Source organism: Aquarana catesbeiana, linkage group LG02 (assembly GCF_042186555.1).
Source record: "Aquarana catesbeiana isolate 2022-GZ linkage group LG02, ASM4218655v1, whole genome shotgun sequence".
In the NCBI taxonomy this organism is placed as follows: Eukaryota; Metazoa; Chordata; class Amphibia; order Anura; family Ranidae; genus Aquarana; species Aquarana catesbeiana.
Genome location: NC_133325.1, coordinates 40,859,070 through 40,882,444, shown reverse-complemented (window position 1 = coordinate 40,882,444; position 23,375 = coordinate 40,859,070). Strand labels below are relative to the sequence as shown.

The 23,375-nt window shown below is 44.2% G+C and overlaps 1 protein-coding gene across 1 annotated transcript in view; it reads left to right on the top strand.

Annotated features, from left to right (window-relative positions):
* The window catches only part of NARS2 (asparaginyl-tRNA synthetase 2, mitochondrial), a 97,653-nt gene that overhangs the window by 28,144 nt on the left and 46,134 nt on the right, over positions 1 to 23,375 (top strand). The window contains exons 9-11 of the mRNA XM_073612820.1: positions 6,206 to 6,304; positions 9,282 to 9,319; positions 13,428 to 13,494. Of these exons, the coding sequence (XP_073468921.1) occupies positions 6,206 to 6,304; positions 9,282 to 9,319; positions 13,428 to 13,494 (204 nt within the window). The remainder of the gene's footprint in view (positions 1 to 6,205; positions 6,305 to 9,281; positions 9,320 to 13,427; positions 13,495 to 23,375) is intronic.

Below are 23,375 nucleotides of genomic sequence, written 5' to 3'. Positions count from 1 at the left end.
TCCCTTCTCCTCGGTTCCTCAGATCAAATGTTCCCAGAGACCCAGAGAAGAAGCAGTCGCTCCTCCTAGCGTTAGAGCGACTTTTGTCACAGGAGGTCATTATGATAGTTCCCGCAAAGGACCAGGGATTGGGCTTCTATTCCAACCTTTTTACGGTCCAAAAGCCAAATGGGGATGTCAGGCCCATTTTGGACTTAAGGGATCTGAACCGATTCCTAAGGATTCAATCCTTCCGCATGGAATCAATTCGAACAGTAATTCCCACCCTGCAGGGAGGAGAATTTCTGGCATCAATAGACATCAGAGATGCATATCTGCATGTGCCCATTTTTCCTGCTCATCAGAAGTTTCTGCGCTTCGAGGTAGGAGGGCGCCATTTCCAGTTTGTGGCTCTGCCTTTCGGGATAGCCACTGCACCTCGAGTGTTCACAAAGATCTTGGCTCCTCCTCTGGCCTGATTAAGGGCTCAGGGTATAGTTGTCATAGCATACCTAGACGACCTGCTCTTGATAGACCGGTCGGTAGCCTCTTTGAATGGAAACTTGAGGACCACGGTCAGGTATCTAGAACACCTGGGTTGGATCCTCCACTTAGAAAAGTCTTTCCTAAAACCAGTAAGAAGACTGGAGTATTTAGGTCTGATTATAGATACAAGCCAGGAGAAAATATTTCTACCCCAGGCAAAGATCACTGCTTTGAGAGAGCTGATTCTGACAGTAAGGACCAAGAAGGGTCCCTCAGTCCGCCTTTGTATGAGGCTACTAGGGAAGATGGTGTCTTCATTCGAAGCAGTTCCCTATGCTCAGTTTCACTCAAGAATGCTGCAACACCGTATTCTGTCGACCTGGAATTGGTGGCTCATACCCGAAAACCTGCAGAAGGGGAAATCCTTTCTACCGGTTACCTGGACGGTGGTAACAACAGATGCCAGTCTGTCAGGTTGGGGAGCAGTTCTGGAACAGGCTGCGGTCCAAGGGGTATGGTCCAAGACAGAGAGGACCTTACCCATCAACATTCTGGAGATCCGGGCGATACATCTAGCTCTAAAAGCCTGGACTATCAGGCTACAGGGTTGTCCGGTCAGGATCCAGTCCGACAATGCCACAGCAGTGGCTTATGTCAATCATCAGGGAGGCACCCGGAGCCGAGCTGCTCAAAAAGAGGTGAACCAGATCTTAGTCTGGGCAGAGATGCATGTGCCATGCATATCGGCAGTTTTCATCCCGGGAATAGAGAATTGGCAGGCGGACTATCTAAGTCGCCAGCAGTTACTTCCAGGGGAATGGTCTCTGCATCCCGACGTCTTTTGGGCCATATGCCAAAGATGGGGGGTTCCAGATGTAGATCTCTTTGCATCCCGATTCAACAAAAAGATAGACAGATTTGTGGCAAGGACAAAAGATCCTCTTGCATGCGGGACGGATGCGTTGGTGATTCCGTGGCATCAGTTCTCACTGATTTACGCATTCCCGCCTATTCTGCTACTACCACGACTCCTTCGCAGGATCAGGCAGGAAAGGAAGTCGGTACTTCTGGTGGCCCCCGCTTGGCCCAGAAGGACTTGGTATGCAGAAATAGTAAGGATGACGGTGGGTTCCCCGTGGACCCTACCGGTACGCCCAGACCTGTTCTCTCAGGGTCCAGTGTTCCATCCTGCCTTACAAACGCTAAATTTGACTGTTTGGCTATTGAGACCCACGTTCTGAAGAGTCGTGGGCTCTCAGGTCCTGTCATATCTACCTTGATTAATGCAAGGAAGCCAGCTTCCAGGATGATTTATCATAGAGTCTGGAAGGCTTATATAACCTGGTGTGAATCCAGAGGTTGGCATCCCAGGAAATATGTCATAGGTAGAATCCTTGATTTTCTACAGATGGGATTAGAGATGAAGCTGGCCTTGAGTACCATCAAGGGCCAGGTTTCTGCTTTATCAGTATTATTTCAGTGGCCACTTGCTTTGCATTCTTTGGTCCGGAACTTTATGCAGGGGGTGATGCGTCTTAATCCTCCGGTTAAAGCGCCCCTAAACCCCTGGGACTTGAATTTGGTCCTGGCTGTGTTACAGAAACAGCCTTTTGAACCAATAAGTCAGATTCCTTTGGTCTTGTTGACAAGGAAATTAATTTTTCTGGTGGCCATCTCTTCTGCTAGAAGAGTATCAGAATTAGCAGCTCTTTCCTGTAAGGAGCCTTATTTGATTATACACAAGGATAGAGTGGTACTACGCCCTCATCCTAGTTTTTTACCGAAGGTGGTTTCTGATTTTCATTTAAACCAAGACATTGTTCTACCTTCCTTTTTTCCAGATCCCTGTTCTCCGGAAGAGAGATCTCTACATTCGTTGGATGTAGTAAGAGCAGTTAAGGCCTATCTAGGGGCAACTGCTCAGATCCGCAAGACGGATGTTTTGTTTGTGCTGCCAGAGGGTCCCAATAGAGGACAGGCAGCGTCAAAAGCTACCATTTCTAAATGGATTCAACAGTTGATCATTCAAGCTTACGGTTTGAAACAGAAGATTCCTCCGTTTCAGATCAGGGCACATTCCACAAGGGCTATTGGTGCTTCTTGGGCAGTGCATCACCGGGCCTCTATGGCTCAAAGCTGCAAGGCTGCAACCTGGTCTTCAGTTCATACATTCACCAGATTCTATCAGGTGGATGTGAGAAGGCATGAGGATATCGCCTTTGGGCGTAGTGTGCTGCAGGCAGCGGTACAGGGTCCTCAGGTCTGATTGCACCCTACTTGGTCGTGGTTCCCCCCCTCAGGTAGCATTGCTCTGGGACATCCCATCAGTAATTACTGTGGCTCTGTGTCCCGTGATGTTCGAGAAAGAAAATAGGATTTTTTAAAACAGCTTACCTGTAAAATCCTTTTCTTTCAAAGGACATCACGGGACACAGAGGTCCCGCCCCTCTTCTAATACACTATATTGCTTGGCTACAAAACTGAGGTATCCCTGCAAGGGGGAGGGATTATATAGGGGGTTGAACTTCCTGATAGGGTGTGCCAGTGTCCAATCACCAGTGATACCTATATAACCCATCAGTAATTACTGTGGCTCTGTGTCCCGTGATGTCCTTCGAAAGAAAAGGATTTTACAGGTAAGCTGTTTTAAAAAATCCTATTTTCTGAGTTCAGCTGAGCTGTACCCATGTATTTTCGAGGCTCTCCGGCAGCCCCCACCTCTGGCCACATGCGGTATTGCATGTAATAGAAGTCAATGCGGAACAAAATTATCTTTGTTTCCATTAACTTCTATGGGGAAACTCACTTTGATATGCGAGTGCTTTGGATTACAAATATTCTCCTGGAACGGATTATGCTCGTAATCCAAGGTTCCACTGTATAGAAAATTCAAGAGTTCCCTGGGGTTTACTAGGTTTACAGTGAAACTACAGCGCAACTCCTCTGGTCTACTATAGTTTTTATTGTGTTTAGCATTTTAACCATTTTTAAATTGTTAGGCTGTGTTCACAGCGGCGATGTAGGCCAGTGCGAATTGTAGCGAGAGGAATGCGAATCCTTCTGCGGCTCTGAGCGGGCCCATTAATGGAATATTTAATGATCATATAATGACGGGTCGCCACTGGCCACAGCTATTTGTTGTTGTCTGCACAGCCAGCGATTTTTACCTGCGGACGTACACAAAGTGTGTCCTGCAGCAATCGCCGCCTGTGCAGAGAGCCGCGAATAGCTGCGGGCTGCCGGCGACCTGTCATCATATCGAACAAGGGTCCGGGGTCCGCAGCTAGCCGCTCAGAGTTGCAGCAGGATCTCTGATTCCTGCCGCAACAATTCATACCGGCCCAAATCGCTAGTATGAATGTAGCCTTAGACCCCTTTTACACTGAGCCGCGTAAGCGCTAAAGCGCCGCTCTTTTTAGCAGCGCTGTTTAAGCGGCGCTTTTCGGCCGCTAGCGGGGTGCTTTGAACCCCAAAGAAGGAGTTAAAAACGCCCGTGATGCGGCGCTTCAGAAACCATTTTAATTCCAATGGGCAGGGACGTTTTAGGAGTGCTAAATACAACTCTTCCAAACCGCCCCAAAGATGCTGCTTGCAGGACTTTTCCAAACGTGCCGCAAACGCACCGCCCCCCCCAGTGTGAAAAGTCACATGGGAGGCGGTTTTCAGGCATTATTTAGAGGCGATTTCCAACGCTAAAATGCCTAAAAACTGCCTCAGTGTGAAAGGGGGTCTTGGAGCTGAACCCCCTGGGCAAGTTGATGAATAAAGAGTTGTAATGCACATGATAGGATTTTTACCTAATAATTTGTAGTTCTTGTCATACAGTCTTTGGAGAAGTTTATGTGCCAGACAGCACAGACAGAGCTTAAAGGCCGCATTCAGCCTAATAATTACTTATTTATTTTAGTCCCCCCATGTAATTAAAAACAAAAGTTTGGCATGCTCCCCCCGCCCTTTTCAGTGCTGCGCGTGTTTCCGGATCCGTGGTCCGGCATCTGTCCTCTTGAAGGACGAAAAATGCCCAACATCGTTCTGACCACTTTCTGTGAACCCAAGTCATCAAGGTCCTGCCCCCTGGGACTTCGGAGTGCGACTTTGATGTGACTTTGATCTGCGTTTATACTCTCTAGTTCAGGGGTCTCCAAACATTCTAAATAAAGGGGCCAGTTTATTGTTCGGACTTGGCCCAGCGGGAGTGAAAATTTTCCTGCCATCAGTGGGAGTAAACGTTGTATTGGGGGGAAAAATAGTGCCCCATTCGTGGTGTCAGTGGGAGGAATAGCGCCCCATCGTTGGTCTCAGTGGGAGGAATAGTGCCCCATCGTTGGTCTCAGTGGGAGGAATAGTGCCCCATCGTTGGTCTCAGTGGGAGGAATAGTGCCCCATCGTTGGTATCAGTGAGAGGAATAGTGCCCCATCGTTGGTATCAGTGAGAGGAATAGTGCCCCATCGTTGGTATCAGTGAGAGGAATAGTGCCCCATCGTTGGTATCAGTGAGAAGAATAGTGCCCCATCATTGGTATGAGTGGGAGGAATAGTGCCCCATTCGTGGTGTCAGTGGGAGGAATAGTGCCCCATTCGTGGTGTCAGTGGGAGGAATAGTGCCCCATTCGTGGTGTCAGTGGGAGGAATAGTGCCCCATTCGTGGTGTCAGTGGGAGGAATAGTGCCCCATTCGTGGTGTCAGTGGGAGGAATAGTGCCCCATTCGTGGTGTCAGTGGGAGGAATAGTGCCCCATTCGTGGTGTCAGTGGGAGGAATAGTGCCCCATTCGTGGTGTCAGTGGGAGGAATAGTGCCCCATTCGTGGTGTCAGTGGGAGGAATAGTGCCCCATCGTTGGTCTCAGTGGGAGGAATAGTGCCCCATCGTTGGTCTCAGTGGGAGGAATAGTGCCCCATCGTTGGTCTCAGTGGGAGGAATAGTGCCCCATCGTTGGTCTCAGTGAGAGGAATAGTGCCCCATCGTTGGTCTCAGTGGGAGGAATAGTGCCCCATCGTTGGTATCGTAGGGAGGAATGGTGCTCCATTGTCTGTGTCAGATGGCAGAATAGTGTCCCGTATCAGTGGTAGGGATAGTGCCCCAAGGGCCAGATAAAGGCAAGCAAAGGGCCACATCCGGCCCATGGGCCGCAGCTTGGAGACCACTGCTCTAGATCAAAATCGCATCAAAGTAGCGCAGGCGCCTTTTCAAAGTCGCTGCTGCTTTAAGTCGCACCGATTTGAACTTCAAAAAGAGAATGGGCTGCGACTTGATGCCCAAAGTCACATGACAAATTGCACAAGTGTTAATGGAGCCTAAGAGTCTGTTGGGGCTGCTGACGTTCCATCCAAGATGGCGGCACCCGGCAGCAGCCTTTGAGCTTTTGGAGGTCTACTGAAGGGGAGGCCTTTACAGGTAAAATTAAAATCCATAAATTGTGTTTAATGCACATTAAATCTCATAGGAAGATTTTGGTGACAGGGTCTCTTTAACTATCAACCTCTTCCTATAGGGATATCATTGTTTTTTTCCTCCATGCACTTGTTCTCTGCAATAAAAAGTACCTTTGTTAGATCTTCACAATGACATTGGATATATTTATACCCTCATGATGCAGTTTTCTAATCCTCTAGTCAGATTCAAACTTTTATTCCCCAGCTGTATATTTTCAGGACTGGTTTCGGTTTGAATTGTAATTGTGGGTAACGGGGCAATTCTTAGTCGAGGGGTTTTTCAATGATTTTTTATATTTCATTTCTAGGTGATGGAGGACCTATTTAAAAGGACAACCTCAGCATTGCTTAGCAAATGTGCAGAAGATTTAGCCTTCTTCTTCAAATACGTCTCCCCAGGACAGAAAGTAAGTATGATGTCATAGCAGCAAAGTCCTGGATTTTCATAGTCATTCTAGGGTGCTGTGGTGTCATTATCAGGACTCCACAAATCTGCCTATCCAGACTGACCACTCTAAAAAAAAAAAAGGTACCCTGGGCAACTCTGCAATTCATAGCTGGGCCCAGTTCTTCCCTTGGACTAGAGAACACCTCCGTCTCTCAAGTCATGGAAATGAGGAGAGGGGGGAGGATGTTCTCTAGTCCGGGAAGAGAGAACTGAGCAGTACTGACGACCCAGCTCGGGATTTCAGTGCAGCAGAGGCTGTGTTGTCGGATCGCTAGAAGAAGCCAGGAACTCGCGGGATTTCTTGCTGGTCATCAGGTATTTTTCCGTACTTCAGTCTTTTTTTTTTTTTTTTTTTTTTATTGTTATTACACCCAGATGTACACTTTTTGAGCAATTTTGTAAAGGGAATTTTTTTTTTTTTTTTTAATAAATAACAAATATGTTAGACTCCGTTCGCACTTGAGCGATTTTGGATCGCGAGCGGACTCGCTGCGATTCCAGAATCGCGGCAAAACCCGTTTTCAATGCCATTATTCCTTAATACAAACACGGTGCGATTTTCTTTTTTTTGCCAAGATTGTCGAGCGACAAAACGCGATATGATTGCAGCAAAAATCACAAACACACAAATGCTCCTGGCTCTGTGCCAAGATTTGGCATTTTGGAGCATTTTTGGAGCCGAGGGAGGCCCATTCAGATGAATAGTGCCACTCCAAAAAACGCTCAGGTGTGAATGGAGCTTTATAGTTACCTGCTCTGTGCAATGGTTTTTCACAGAGCAACCCTGATCCTTCCTCTTCTCAGGTCCCCCTTCCGGCGCTCCTGGCCCCCCTCCCTGCTGAGTGCCCCCCATGGCAAGCTATGGGGGCACTCATGCTGGCTCGCTCCATTGACGCACACAGTGCAGCTCGGCCTCGCCCTCCCCCGTCCCTCCTCTCTGGCTTTGGTTGACAGCAGGAGGAGCCAATAGCTCCTGTTCTTCCTTCTGAGCCAGTAAGGAGAGAGAGAGAGCAGCAATGCGCTCTTGTGCACAGCGCTGGATTGACATCGGGCTCAGGTAAGTATTAGGGGCGGCTGGGGGGGGAGAGATGCACACAGAAGGCTTTTTACCTTAACGCAGAGAATGTATTAAGGTGGACAAAAAAACCTTCTGCCTTTACAATCACTTTAAAGTTGTTGTAAAGGCAGAAGGTTTTTTATCTTAATGCATTAAGAAAAAAAACCTTCTGTGTGCAGCAGCTCCGCTCAGCCCCCTCTAATACTTAACTGAGCCTCATCTTTATCCAGCGATGTGCACCAGTGCCTCGGTCGTCCAGAACTCTACCTCTCGATTGGCTGAGACACAGCAGCACCATTTGGCTCCCACTGCTGTCCATCAAAGTCAGCCAATCAGGAGAGTGAGTGGGTGGGACTGACTGTGGCTCTGTGTCTGAATGGACACACAGAGCTGTGGCTCAGCCCGGATGCCCCCATAGCAAGCTGCTTGCTGTGGGGTGGGGGGGTGCACTCGACAGGAGGGAGGAGCCAGGATCACCTACAAGGGACCGGAGAAGAGGAGGGTGGGGGCTGCTCTGTGCAAATCCACTACGCAGGTCAGGTAAGTAAAACATGTTTGTTATTTTTAAAGCAAAAAAAAACAAAAAACGAGACTTTACAATTACTTTTAGACATCTCTGTTTTAAACTGGCGTTTCTTGTACCAAGTTTTCTAGAACAGGAAACTTAAGACTAAGGCCTATGTAAGAGGCTGAAACGCATCAATAATTCCAGGTGTTGATTCTTTTTATTGGATGGATTCAATAAAATTTTATATAGGTTTTATTTTTGAGACCTCGTGGTGCCGGATCTTTTTCTCTTTTATTGGACATTTTAGTACAGGGAAGATGGGCACAGGCCTCCTATGAAATCTTCCAAGTCACAGAAGTGTTTAAGGAGGACCTTTCCCCATATGCATGAATTTTATTCCCCATATACCACTAACCTTTGATGCTGATTTATCTAGAATAAACATACTCGCAAGACCAACAAATTTTGCGTTGTCCTTTTTTCTTTTTCTGCCCCGGCCACCGTCTTCATTTTCTTCATCATCAGGAGCCAGATGTCTCCTCCTATTTCTTGCAGCTGACCTCTGATGACCTAGCACAAGACCTAATGCATATTCAGAAGGAGTTCTGGCCCTAAGGTTTTTTTTTTTTTTTTTTTTTTTTTTTTTTTTTCCGATGCTGTTGCCATATTGTCGGGAGATCAGGAGATGTCCACTCCCTCAGCCTCCTGGGATACACAGAAAACATTGCAGAAATGATATTCATTGCAGGATGATATTCTGACACTGGCAATATTTAGGCACATTAGAATATTTTGGCTTTTTTCCATGCTGCGTGCAAACACTCATCAGCATGAATGGCTTTAGTGTGGGCATACAGTAGTGCCAAGAGTGGAAAAAACATTGTATGCCCCTAAAGTGCCCATGTGCATGAGGTCTTAAAGAAGATCTACTATTATATATATATAATATGCGCGTGTGTGTGTGTATACAGTATCTGACAAAAGTGAGTACACCACATTTTTGTAAATATGTTCTGCCAACACAATAGTGCTGTGGGAGGGGGGGCGTTCCCCCATCATCTGTGGGGGGGGGGGGTTGGGGGAACCGTCCTGGTCGGCAGAGCACAATGATTACTGCTAGCGGCTATATCCGCCGGCAATAATCGCATGTAAAAAAATGCTTGGGATTGATAACTGCAGGTTCCGGTCACGTTATCTGTTGGTCAAAGGCAGGTAAATGTCTGCAGTAAATAGTACAAAATTCATTGCAGTATGTATACAATTGGTCCTTTTTGGAAGTTTTTTTTGTCTGTTAGAAAAACAGAAGTGATGTGTTACTTACCATTAATTCTCTATTGTTTCCTCCCATTTTTTTTTTTTTTCTCCCCCAAGGACAAAAGTGAGCAGCTAATAAAGAACAAGTTTACTGTGTAAGTTTATTCTGCTTATATTATGACTTCCCTGGTCCCCCCTCCTCATTTACATGCTAACCACTTGCCGACCTCAATACATACAGGTATATACGTTGCGCTTTGCAAGTGGTTTACTGGGATTATGGCTGAAGATCTGAAGATCTCGGCCTCAACCCCGGTATCGTTTTTTGCAAATGGCTGGCGGCCGGCTTCTCATGAAACTGTTCTGACTTCTCATAAGCCGCTGGAATGGTTTCCAAAGCGGCAAGAGGGAACGTTTCCCCGCCGCTCGCTGGTGTTTCTTGGGCTTACCGTTTCCACCGTTTCACTCGAGAAACGATCCGACGAGTTAATACTCCTTTGAACTCCTCAATGGCCATGGAGGACCAGAGTGATTGTCGTGATGTCAGTTCCGGTCAAGGCTGGAAGTGTCAAAAAAAAAATCGTTCAGTGGAATTTGCCTCAGCGTCCCGTGTACATGGAGCCTAAAGGTAAAGGAGAGATTTGAGGTCTTTTTGACCCCAGATCTCTCCAAAAAGGATGACTTGTCATCCTTATTTTTATTACAAGGGATGTGTACATGCCTTGTAATAGAAATAAAAGGGACAGTGTAACATTAAAGAGTAAAATATATTAAGAAAAATAATTTTTTTTTCTTAAAGCGCCCCCATCCCTTGGTGCTTGCGCGCAGAAGTGAATGCATACGTAAGTCGCGCACGCGCATATGTAAAAGGTATTCGCACCACACATGTGAGGTATTGCTGTGAACTTTAGAGCGAGAGCAATAATTCTAGCATCAAACCGCCTCTGTAGTTTTAAACAGGTATTCTGTAAGGGCGTTTAAAGCGCCGCCTATGTAGATTTTTTAAGTACCGTAGTTTGTCGACATTACACGAGTGTGCGCAATTTTAAGACGTGACATGTTGGGAATCTATTTACTTGCTGTAACGCCATTTTTCACATTCTACTAAATAATTGGGGTAAATATTGTAGTGGTTTTTTTATTTTCTCTCTTTAACCACTTGACGTCCGTGCTATAGCCGAATGACGGCCACAGCGCGGACCTGAATTTCCGGGAGCCGTCATGTGACGGCCTCCCCTATGCACGCTCCCTGCGCGCGCCCTGATCACTGAGTCACTGAGACTCGGGTGATCACCGGTCCGAGTAAGGGGCCGGTTCGGGCCCCTTACCATGTGATCAGCTGTCAGCCAATGACAGCTGATCACATGATGTAAACAAAAGCTCGGTAATTGTTTTTTTTTTTTTTTTTTTTTCTCAGCGTGAGGAGAAAAAAAAGCCGATCACCGGCTCATCTGCAAGGGACATCGGTCCAAAAGAGGAAGAGGCAATTATGCCTCATCTGTGCCACCTGACAGTGCCCACCCACCAGTGCCACCTATCAATGCCCACAAGTGCCACCTATCAATGCCCATCAGTGTAACCAATCAGTGCCCATTATTGCCACCCATCAGTGCCACCTCATCAGCGTACATCAATGAAGGAGAAAAATTACCTGTTTTTTACATTTTTATAACAAAATATGAAAAAATTTTTTTTTTAAATTCCGTCTTTTTTTTTTTACTTTTTTTTTTTTTTTTTTTTTTTAACAAAAGATAAAAACCGCAGAGGTGATCAAATACCACCAAAAGAAAGCTCTATTTGTGGGAAAAAAATGATAAAAATTTCCTTTGGATACAATGTTGTATGACCTCACAATTGTCATTCAAAATGCATCAGCGCTGAAAGCTGAAAATTGGTCTGGATAGGAGGGGGTTTAAGTGCGCAGTAAGCAAGCGGTTAAAGTGCTTTTTAGAATTTTTTTTTTAAAAACAATTGTTTAAAGATTTTTTTTTTTTATTCATTAAAGTGTATTTTTTTCCAAAAAAATTGCGTTTGCAAAACCCCTGCGCAAGTACCGTGTGACATAAAAATTGCAACCATCGCCAGGGTCTCTGCTAAAAAAAATAAAAATTTTGAATGTTTGGGGTTATAAGTCATTTTTTAGCAACTTGTAAACAAAAAGTGCCAGAAAAAACATGGTCAGCAAGTGTGTTAATAAAATGGTTCAGCTTTTGTTACAGACGTCTATACCATTACTGGGTCTCTGTGCTTCTCTGCTCCATTGTTTACCATTGTCTTGTCCGTGGTCACCTTCAGATCTGAGGGGTACTCTCCCTTCCTCTTTTAGAAGCTCAAGTTTCAAACTAAGGCTTGTAAAACCTCCAGAGAACTACAAATCCCAGCATGCCAGGATTCTCTATTTTCTAGGGCAAGCTTGTCATCTGGAATGACTGGGTGAGCTGAAGTCCTGTGACGGTTCCTGTCCATTACACAGAGGTGCTATATCAGTACAGGAGCCATCTTTATATGGAAAGCCATTCTGCTCACCGGGATAATTGAGCTTCAATTAACTCGGCAATCAGGAGTAGTTAAGACTTGATCAAGTATAGTAATTAGTGCTGAGGAAATTGGGACTTTTTATGGGGAAATTAATACTCTAAAAAGAGAAGTAGATCTGCCTTTTGCTAAAAATACTTTTCCTCTTATAGGAAGAATTACTTTCCAGTCTGACGCCATTAGCACCTTTTTTTTTTTTTTTTTTTTCTTTTTTATTTATTTATTAATTTTTTTGTAAAAGCTGCAGACCTTTCACATAAATCTGTGATCTGTTTGGATTTTAATTGAAAAACCTTGGCGTTTGGTCATGTGACCTCTGCTAATGCTAACTGCTCATACAACCAAAGTCTGCAATCATGCGATTTGCATGATTGCAGACTTTGGTTGTATGAGCAGTACTGGGGAAAAGACTTCCTATTAGTGTGGGGGGGGGGGGGGGGGGGGAGAGTAGTAAGGATGAAGTTCAGCATTAACCACTTAAGGACCGAGCCTCTTTCTGAGATTTGTTGTTTACAAGTTAAAAACATTTTTTTTTTCTAGAAAATCACTTAGAACCCCCAAACATTATAACGTTTTTTTCTAACACCCTAGAGAATAAAATGGCTGTCGTTGCAATACTTTCTGTCACACCGTATTTGCGCAGCGGTCTTACAAACACAATTTTTTTGGAAAAAAATACACTTTTTTTTAATTAAAAAAATAGGACAACCATGAAGTTAGACCAATTTTTTTTTTTTATATTGTGAAAGATAATGTTACGCCGAGTAAATTGACACCCAACATGTCGCGCTTCAAAATTTGCATTCGCTTGTGGAATGGGGACAAACTTTTACCCTTTAAAAAAAATTTCCATAGGCGAAGTTTAAAAAATTCTACAGGTTGCATGTTTGGAGTTACAGAGGAGGTCTAGGGCTAGAATGATTGCTCTCGCTGTAATGATCGCGGCGATACCTCACTTGTGTGGTTTGAACACCGTTTTCATATGCGGGCGCTGCTCACGTATGCATTCACTTCTGCACGCGAGCTCGGCGGGACGGGGAGCGTTTTAAAAAAAAATATTTTTTTTTTCCTTGTTTATTTTACCTTTTATTTTTACACTGTTTTAAAAAAAAAAAATTAACACTTTTATTCCTATTACAAGGAATCTAAACATCCCTTATGTAATAGAAAAAAAACATGACAGGACCTCTTAAATATGAGATCTGGGGTCAAAAAGACCTCAGATCTCATATTTACACAAAATGCAATAAAATAAAAAAAAATTGTAATTTAAAAAAAATCTCCCTTTTAAGAGCTGTGGGCGGAAGTGACGTTTTTGACGTTGCTTCCTCCCTGCAATGATATGGAGACAGGTGGGGGCCTTCTTCCCCTCGCTCGTCTCCATACCCAGCAAGGGTGAAGATCCGACCGCCTCCGCCGCTGCCGACCGCTCCGGTAAGCGGCGGGGGGCACCGGAGCGTGGCGGGAGGGGGGCCCCTCTCCCGCCGCCGATAAAAGTGATCTCGCGGTGAATCCGCCGCAGAGACCACTTTTATCTGAAACCGGAACGCTCACTGAAGAAGAGGATACTGGGGTTATGGCAGCTAGCTGCTGCCATAATGATATTCTTCTTCAAAGTACCGACGTATAACGACGGTGGGAGGTCCGGAAGTGGTTAAATAAATATATATGCTTAAAAAAAGAATGTCAATTACCCTTAAGCAAGTTTTTTTGCTTTTACTTTTACAGAATGTCTTACACAGAAGCAATAGAAATTCTACGGAAAGCTCCGGTCACCTTCCAGTACAGCACAGAGGTGGGTGACACTGAGAAAGGTTTGGTGATGCAGACTTGGCATAATGTTGGTTTCAAGTCAAAAAGTAACTCCCTTTCTACCAATTTTTGTATAATAAATGTTGTCGCATAAAGTGGGGCTGACGTTATCTGGGTCACCGGGTTCCCCTTGGTGACCCTGGAAAGTCCCCTGGCTAGCTGGGACACCCTGCAGTTTATGCTCCCCAGGCACACTTAGATAGAAAGCAGGACCCAGATTCTTGTGCATTCTGCGTCATGTGACCTATCATATTATATACAAGAAGTCGCCCCGGGACTTTAAATGAGGTGAGCACGGTTTAGCCATTAAGTAACGAGAGTAAATGCAGTAAAAATTATTTATTCAAAGATAGTATACATACATGGGTGATGTAAACAATTGCCGAGCCAACCAGATTGCACATAATAAAATTAACATTAATGCATGAATGTCATACAGTATGCACAGGCATCAAAAGACCCGACGCGTTTCTGCGAGACTGTAGCTCGCTTCCTCAGGGGTAGATGCATGTTTGATGTATCTAAAAAAAAAAAAAGCTGAAATATATATATATATATATATATATATATATATATATATATATATATATATATATATATATATATATATATATATATATATATATATATATATATATATATATATATATGTGTGACATAGTGATGAATGTTTGAGGTGACTGGTAAGAGGGGCCAGGGGTAAAAAACACCATACTCACCAATCGATACAGCCAGAGTACCAATTGCTGGATTCCCCCCAGGGGCGGCAGCGACAGATGGATGGCGTGGGAGCTGAGGGGGAGAGGCCGACCACAACCAGGGGACAATTGGGCAACAGACATGGCATGGGTGGAGGTAAATGGCCCTAGATGTCTCAGTATATGAATAGGTGAATATGAGCTGTAACACAAATACACATGTCAATATCCCCTCATATATAATAAATATCTATAGTGTGTGTGTGTGAGTGTTTTTTACACATATCTGCAATTTCTGACCGTCTCCATATCTGAATGGATACACAGAGCAGCTGCTCGGCTCTGATGCCCCCATAGACAGTTGCTTGCTGTGGGGGCAGGAGGGAGGGGCCAGGAGCACCGGTGAGGGACCCGAGAAGAGGAGGATTGGGGAAAAAATCACTAAACAGAGCAGGTAAGTATGACATGTTTGTTATTTTTAAACAAAAAAACAAGACTTTACAATCACTTTAAGTACATGAAGTCATTCAGTTAGGTTTTACAAATTAGGTAACATTGAGCACATCACAGAATTTTAGGGACAATATTATAGGGTTATTTACAGTATCTCACAAAAGTGAGTACACCCCTCACATTTTTGTAAATATTTTCTTCTATCTTTTCATGTGACAACACTGAAGAAATGACACTTTGCTCCAATGTAAAGTAGTGAGTGTACAGCTTGTATAAAGGTGTAAATTTGCTGTCCCCTCAAAATAACTCAACACACAGCCATTAATGTCTAAACCGCTGGCAACAAAAGTGAGTACACCCCTAAGTGAAAATGTCCAAATTGGGCCCAAAGTGTCAATATTTTGTGTGGCCACCATTATTTCCAGCACTGTCTTAACCCTCTTGGGCATGGAGTTCACCAGAGCTTCACAGGTTACCACTGGAGTCCTCTTCTACTCCTCCATGACGACATTGTGGAGCTGGTGGATGTTAAAGACCTTGCGCTCCTCCACCTTCTGTTTAAGGATGTCCCACAGATGCTCAATAGGGTTTAGGTCCGGAGACGTGCTTGGCCAGTCCATCGCCTTTACCATCAGCTTCTTTAGCAAGGCAGTGGTCATCTTGGAGGTGTGTTTGGGGTCGTTATCATGTTGGAATACTGTCCTGCGGCCCAGTCTCTGAAGGGAGGGGATCATGCTCTGCTTCAGTATGTCACAGTACATGTTGGCATTCATGGTTCCCTCAATGAACTGTAGCTCCCCAGTGTCGGCAGCACTCATGACCATGACCATGACACTCCCACCACCATGCTTGACTGTAGGCAAGACACACTTGTCTTTGTACTCCTCACCTGTTTGCCGCCACACCATCTGAACCAAATAAGTTTATCTTGGTCTCATCAGACCACAGGACATGGTTCCAGTAATCCATGCCCTTAGTCTGCTTGTCTTCAGCAAACTGTTTGCGGGCTTTCTTATGCATTAATCTTTAGAAGAGGCTTCCTTCTGGGATGACAGCCATGCAGACCAATTTGATACAGTGTGCGGCGTATGGTCTAAACACTGACAGGCTGACCCCCCACCCCTTCAACCTCTGCAGCAATGCTGGCAGCACTCATAAGTCTATTTCCCAAAGACAACCTCTGGATATGACGCTGAGCATGTGACCTCAGCTTCTTTGGTCGACCTTGGTGAGGCCTGTTCTGAATGGAACCTGTCCTGTTAACCCACTGTATGGTCTTGGCCACCGTGCTGCAGCTCAGTTTCAGGGTCTTGGCAATCTTCTTATAGTCTAGGCCATCTTTATGTAGAGCAACAATGATTTTTTTTAAGATCCTCAGAGAGTTCTTTGCCATGAGGTGCCATGTTGAACTTCCAGTGACCAGTATGAGAGAGTGAGAGCGATAACACCAAATTTACCACACCTGCTCCCTATTCACAGCTGAGACCTTATAACACTAACGAGTCACATGACACCGGGGAAGGAAAATGGCTAATTGGACCCAATTTGGACATTTTCACTTAGGGGTGTACTCACTTTTGTTGCCAGTGGTTTAGACATTAATGGCTGTGTGTTGAGTTATTTTGAGGGGACAGCAAATTTACACTGTTATACAAGCTGTACACTCACTACTTTACATTGTAGACAAGTGTCATTTCTTCAGTGTTGTCGCATGAAAAGAAAATATTTACAAAAACGTGAGGGGTGTACTGACTTTTGTAAGATACTGTCCATCTACTTTAATGTACTGCTATTCCTGGCCGCTGTGACCACCCGCGACAATTAGATTCCTTGTCCTGTACACATATGTCCTTTGTGCCCGTTGCTTTATCTTTGGTGGCTTGTGATATTTTCATAATGTGTCCCTCCATAAGACCTCCTTCTGTCCAGCATGGGGCCCATGTTCTTTGTTTCCAATGATCTTTACTGAGAATTTTGAAAGAACAATTATAAGAACAAAGTTTCCGTCTTGTACACATAAGGCGCTTCCTATGGAGTATTTCTTGGAAACTGATCTGTTATGTAACATTTGCATGTTAAAGTCAACAGGACCCCAGTTATGATATAGAACATCTAATTGCTGTTGCCGACTCTTCCCAATCCCTCCCTGAAGCAGCTGAGGAATTACTTGGACAATTAGGAGAGCTAGTAAGGAAGATGGAAAGCAACCATGAGAATACTTAAAGTAAAGCTAAACTAAAGTAAATTATAAAAGTAATTATCCTGTATTTAAAAAAAAAAAAAAAAAAGAAAAGTCAGCAGCTACAAATACTGTAGCTGCTGACTTTTAATATAAGGACACTTACCTGTCCTGCAATCCTGCGATGTTGTCACCCCAGCTGATTCGTCCATCGGCTCCAGGTGCAGGTGTTTCGTCAGATTAGGCGATCCGTCAGAATGTGTAACAGAAGTGACGTTCCGTATCCGCCATCTTTCTACACCCCGCACTCCTCCACAGTAAGGATACACTGAGGAGGGGACAAGCGGACATCTTGTTACACCCACCGGAGTTTTGCATTTTACACTTTCATTTTTAACAGTAAACTGAGTTTATATAGTGAAATACAGTAGTTAGAACTCCGTCTGAATGTTTTAGATGTTTAATTATAAAAGCAGCGGCAAGTCCGCTGATCTCACAGGTTTGCTAATCTGACAGAAGTTTGCTGCTTTTAAAATTCAACATCTAAACAGTCAAACGGAGTTCTAAGTACTGTATTTCACTATATAAACTCAGTTTATAGTTAAAAATAAGTGTAAAATGCAAAACTCCGGTGGGTGTAACAAGATGTCCGCTTGTCCCCTTCTCAGTGTATTCTTACTGTGGTGGAATGCGGGGTGTAGAAAGATGGTGGCAATGAAACGTCACTTCCGTTACACATTCTGACGGGCGTGCAAACACCGGCAAGCAGGAAGTGAGGCCTTGCGGCTTCACAGGCTGTTTCCTACTGTGCATGGGCAAGTCGCCCTGCGCTTTCTGAATGGTCCCTGCTGTCTTCTGGGACCTGTGTGTGTCTCCCAGAAGACAGCGTGGGGAAGGAGGAGGGGCCTGAAATTATGTAGATCACAGCAAGGTTGTGCAGCGATCTTAACCAAAAGTGGGAGCGGGTGCCTGGTTTTGACAGGTATCCCCTCTAAAAATAAAAGTGGCAAATGTGGCAGTGGAGGAGGGGGGGGGTGCGAACAAGCAGAGCTTACACTTTTGGGTGGAGCTCCGCTTTAAAGTAGATGCATCGGCTGTTTGGGTAGTCTGACAGTTGCAGGCATTAGTTGTCAGAATGCAATAGCCGGGGATTGCTGATTCACTCATCCACACTGAATAGGGTGGGTGGAGGAATCTGTTACATCTATCAGTGTACAGCAAACCTAAAGCAGAACTAAACCCTCCTATCATTTTCAGTCAAGGAAGCTGCCATCTTGGCCCTTGTTTGATTTTCTTTTTAAACTCCCAAGATGCTGCACATGTGATCAGTTATCAGTTTTGAGGACACACCCAATGTGATAGTTACATTCCCAGTGCGGGCCGGTAATGTAACAGTTTTTTTTTTTTAAACTGTTAACCACTTCCGGACCGTCGCACGTTGATATACGTCCTAACTTTGAAGAGGAATATCGTTGTTATGGCAGTAGCTAGCTACCATAACCCCGGTATCCACTTCTTCGGTAGGCAGTCCGCTTTCAGATAATATTGGTCTCTCTGCCGTATTCTCCACGAGATCACTTTCATCGGCGGCGGGATAGGGTCTCCCGCCTCGCTCCGGTGCCCTCTGCCGCTTACCAGAGCCGTCGGCAGCGGTGGAGGCGATCGGATCTACTTGCTGGGCATGGAGAGGAGTGAGGAGAAGATGGCCCCCACCTGTCTCCATAACATTGCAGAGCGGAAGCGATGTCAAAACGTCATTTCCGCCCATAGCTCTTAAAGGGCCATTTTTTTTTTTTTTTTATTATTATTTTTTTTAAATGACAATTTTTTTTTTTTTTTTAATTGTATTTTAGTGTAAATATGCGATCTGAGGTCTTTTTGACCCCAGATCTCATATTTAAGAGGTCCTGTCATGCTGTTTTTTTTTCTATTATAAGGGATGTTTACATTCCTTGTAATAGGAATAAAAGTGACACAATTTTTTTTATTTTTTTAAAACAGTGTAAAAATAAAAGGTGAAATAAATAAGAAAAAAATGTAAAAAATTTTTAAACGTGCCCCGAGCTCGCGTGCAGAAGCGAACGCATTACGTGAGTAGCTCCTGCATATGAAAACGGTGTTCAAACCACACATGTGAGGTATCGCTACGATCAGTAGAGCGAGAGCAATAATTCTAGCCCTAGATCTCCTCTGTAACTCAAAATATGCAACCTATAGAATTTTTTTAAACGTCCCCTACGGAGATTTTTAAGAGTAAAAGTTTGTCGCCATTCCACGAGCGGCCACAATTTTGAAGCGTGACATGTTGGGTATCAATTTACTCGGTGTAACATTATCTTTCACAATAAAAAAAAAAAAAAAAAAAAGGGCTAACTTTACTGTTGTATTTTTTTAATTAAAAAAAGTGCATTTTTTTCCAAAAAAAAGTGCACTTGTAAGATCGCTGCACAAATACGGTGTGACAGAAAGTATTGCAACGACCGCCATTTTATTCTCTAGGGTGTTAGAAAAAAAAATGTATAATGTTTGGGGTTCTAAGTAATTTTCTAGAAAAAAAAAACCTGTTTTTAACAACAAATCTCAAAAAGAGGCTCGGTCCTTAAGTGGTTAAACCAATGGGTTTAGTTCCGCTATAAGGCTCTATTCACACTTTGGCGTTTTGGAATCTCGGGCAGAGTTGCTGCAATTCTGCCTGCGATCTCAAAACCCTCTACAGTCGCGCAATTTCTCTCCAGACATCTGCTGTGCGGTTTTTTTTGTCATAGTGGGACAAACCAAGTCTGGTCTCTGGACAGGATGATTTGATTGATGCCAAGGACCAGACCATCCCTGGCTTTAGGAGTCGGAAGTCCTTTCTTCCCATCTTATGGAAGAGTCTCATAATAGACACCGGTTTGTCAGGCTCAAGTAGGAGGTGAGAGATATGTCTTGGAGCTTGACATGATTTGAGGATGTAAACATATGGAAGTACGATGACTTCCAAAATTTGTGTGATTTCCCTGGTTGCATGTTTGTTCTGGGTCACTGACTAGTTTCCTTTAACCACTTCACGCGAAACAACATACCTGTACGACGTTTTGAGGAAGTGGTTGTACCGGGGTGATGCCTGCAGCTGCAGGCTTTGCTCCGGTGAGCTGGCGGTCGGATTTCTGATAACAATCGAATGCGGCTCAGAAGCCGCTCGGCCGCTTATCACAAGGAGCAGGAGGGGACGTCCCACCGCTCTGCCCCGGGTCCCACCGGGAGATCCGAGCGACAAGCCAGCACATCCGCCCGGCTGGCTGGAGCTCCAAACAAAGCCGTCACTTCCGGTTTACTCGGCTGCCACTGGCGCCGATTTAAAAAAAAAAAAAAAAAAAAAAGCCAAAGTATTCCAAAACGCTGATTTTTGGCGTTTTGAATGCTTTTAAGTGCAAAGGAGGGTTTTTGGGGTCTTTTAGACTCCAGATCCCTCCATAAAGAGGACCTGTCACTGCCGTTGACTGTCACAAGGGATGTTTACATTCTTTGTGACCGCAATAAAAGTGTTTGGATTTTTTTCTTTTTAAAGGGGAGTTCCACCCAAAAGTGGAACTTCCGCTCATTTGTCTCCTCTCCCCTCTGGTGCCACAATTGGCACCTTTCGGGGGGGGGGGGACAGGTATCCTTCCAGGAGTCCGGGCCGCGACCCGTGACATCACCGCAGGGCTCCCTCCTCCTCCCTCCTCCTCCCTCCTCCCTGTCGCCGGGCCAGTAGGAGAGAGGAGTGGGGCCACGCGCATGCGCAGTAAGGTTCCCGGCGTGAAGCCGTAAGGCAATGACGCCGCCATCCACAATGGAGGCGTCAGCACCCAATAGCTGATGGAAACATCAGCTGCGGTGCCGACATCGCTGGACTCCTGGGACAGGTAAGTGTCCTATTATTAAAAGCCAGCAGCTGCAATATGTGTAGCTGCTGGCTTCTAATTTTTTTTTTTTTCTTTTTTTGGGCGGAACACCGCTTTTAAAGAGACCGTGAAATAAAATAGATAAAAAAAAAAAAAGTGTGTGTGTGTATATATATATATATATATATATATATATATATATATATATATATATATATATATATATATATATATATATATATATATATATATATATATATATATATAATATAATATTTTTTTTTTTTTTTTTTTAAAGCGCCCCCCATTCCTGCATGCTTGCACACCAAAGAAAACGCATACTTAAGTTGCCCCGCATATGTAAACCGTGTTCAAACCACACATGTGAGGTATCGCTGCGATCATCAGAGCGAGATCAATAATTCTAGCATGCAACCTCCTCTGTAACTCTAAACTGGTAAAAAAAAATTTAAAGTGTCGCCTATGGAGATTTTTAACTACCGTAGTTTGTCGCCATTCCACAAGCGGGCGCGAGTTTTTAAACCGTAACATGTAGGGTATCTATTTGCTTGGCGTAACATCATCTTTAACAATATACAAAAAAAATTGGGCTAACTTTTTTTTTAGTTTTTCTTTAATTCAGTAAAGTGCATTTTTTTTCCCCAAAAGGTATGAAAGACTGCCGCACAATACTGTGTGGCATAAAATATTGCAACGACTACCCTTTTCGTCTCCAGAGTCTTTGCTTTAAAAAAAAAATATATACATATATAATGTTTGGGGGTTCTAAGTAATTTTCTAGTAAAAAAAAAAAAATACTGATTTTAACTTGTTTACAAGTGTCGGAAATGGGCTTGATCTTTAAGTGGTTAACCGCTTGCCAACCGGCTCACACCGATATACGTCAGCAGAAGGACACGTACAGGCAATATTACGTTGCCTTTTAAGAAGCGGCTCGCGCGCAAGCTCCATGGGTCTGATCGCGGGTCCCGCAGACTCGATGTCCGCAGGGATACCCGCAATCGTCTAACGGAGAGGAAGAACGAGGAAGTGCTAATGTAAACAAGCATCTCCCTGTTCTGCCTAGTGACAGGACACTGATCACCGCTCCCTGTAATCTGGATCGGTGATCAGTGTCGTGTCATACATTGGGCCCCCCCCCCCCCCTACAGTTAGAATCACTCCCCAGGACACACTTAACCCCTACAGCGCCACCTAGTGGTTAACCCCTTCACTGCCAGTCACATTTACACAGTAATCAATGCATTTTTATTCGCACTGATCACTGTATAAATGTGAATGGTGCCAAAAGTGTCCGATCTGTCCGCCATAATGTCACGATAAAAATCACTGATCGCCGCCATTACTAGTTAAAAAAAAAAATTTATTAATAAAAATGCCATAAAACTATCCCCTATTTTGTAGACGTTATAACTTTTGCAAACCAATCAATAAATGCTTATTGCGATTTTTTTTTTTTTTTTTTTTTTTTTTTTTTTAGCAAAAATATGTAGAAGAATACACATCGCCCTAAACTGAGGAAAAAAATGTTTTTTTATAAATTTGTTGGGGATATTTATTATAGCAAAAAGTAAAAAATATTTTTTTTCAAAATTGTTGCTATTTTTTTGTTTATAGCAAAAAAAAAAAAAAAAAAAATCACAGAGGTGATCAAATACCACCAAAAGAAAGCTCTATTTGTGGGGGGGAAAAAAGGACGTCAATTTTTGTTTGGGAGCAATGTCGCACGACCGCGCAAATGTCAGTTAAAGCGACGCAGTGCCGAATTGCAAAACGTGCTCGGGTCTTTTGTCAGCCAAGTGGTCCGGGGCTGAAGTGGTTAAAGGGGACCTCTGAACAAATGTTAAAAGCATCCTTTAGGGCCCATTGAACCTTGTTCATTCGCAGTGTGTGTGACGCAAACGCACATTAATGTGTGGTGCATTAAGGCAGTGCATTTGGAAAGGCTGCTAATCCACCACATTAGGCTGAAAATTGGACCTGCAGCTTTTTTTGGTAATGCACCACAATGTATGTACCTTGCCCTGCCAAGGCACCAATGCATGCATGGTACGGTCTTGCAATATGGTGATATAAAACTAGTCCAATATAATTTATTCAAACACAGCTAGTATAATGGCTTGAAATATTTTTACTATCTTCCCCAGTCTTTTACACAACAGAGGACAATCTAGTGTGGGGAGAGAGGTCTGCGCTGTGTGCCAATCAAGCTTTATCACATTGCAGAATGCTGCAAAGCTATCAAGTTTTCAGGCCCTGGGTGCCAGGTTGGGGGGTGTGTTTTAGGGCAGTGGTTCCCAAAACGTAGTCCTCAAGTACCCCCCAACAGGTCATGTTTTCAGGATTTCCTTTACTGTGCGGGTGCTTTAAGACCCCTTTCACACTGGGGCATTTTTCAGTCGCTTTAGCATTAAAAAAAGCGCCTGTAAAGCGCCTGAAAGAAGCCTCATCTGCAATCCCAATGTAAAAACCTGAGCCCTTTCACACTGCCAGCGCCCGAAAAACGCTGGTAAAGCGCCGCTTAAGACCTCTTTCACAATGGGGCGTTTTTTAGGCGTTTTTCGGGCGCTGGCAGTGTAAAAGGGCTCGGGCCACCTGCGCACCCAGCCCCGGGGCAAAAACACGAAAGCGCTGCAAAAAAGCTGCT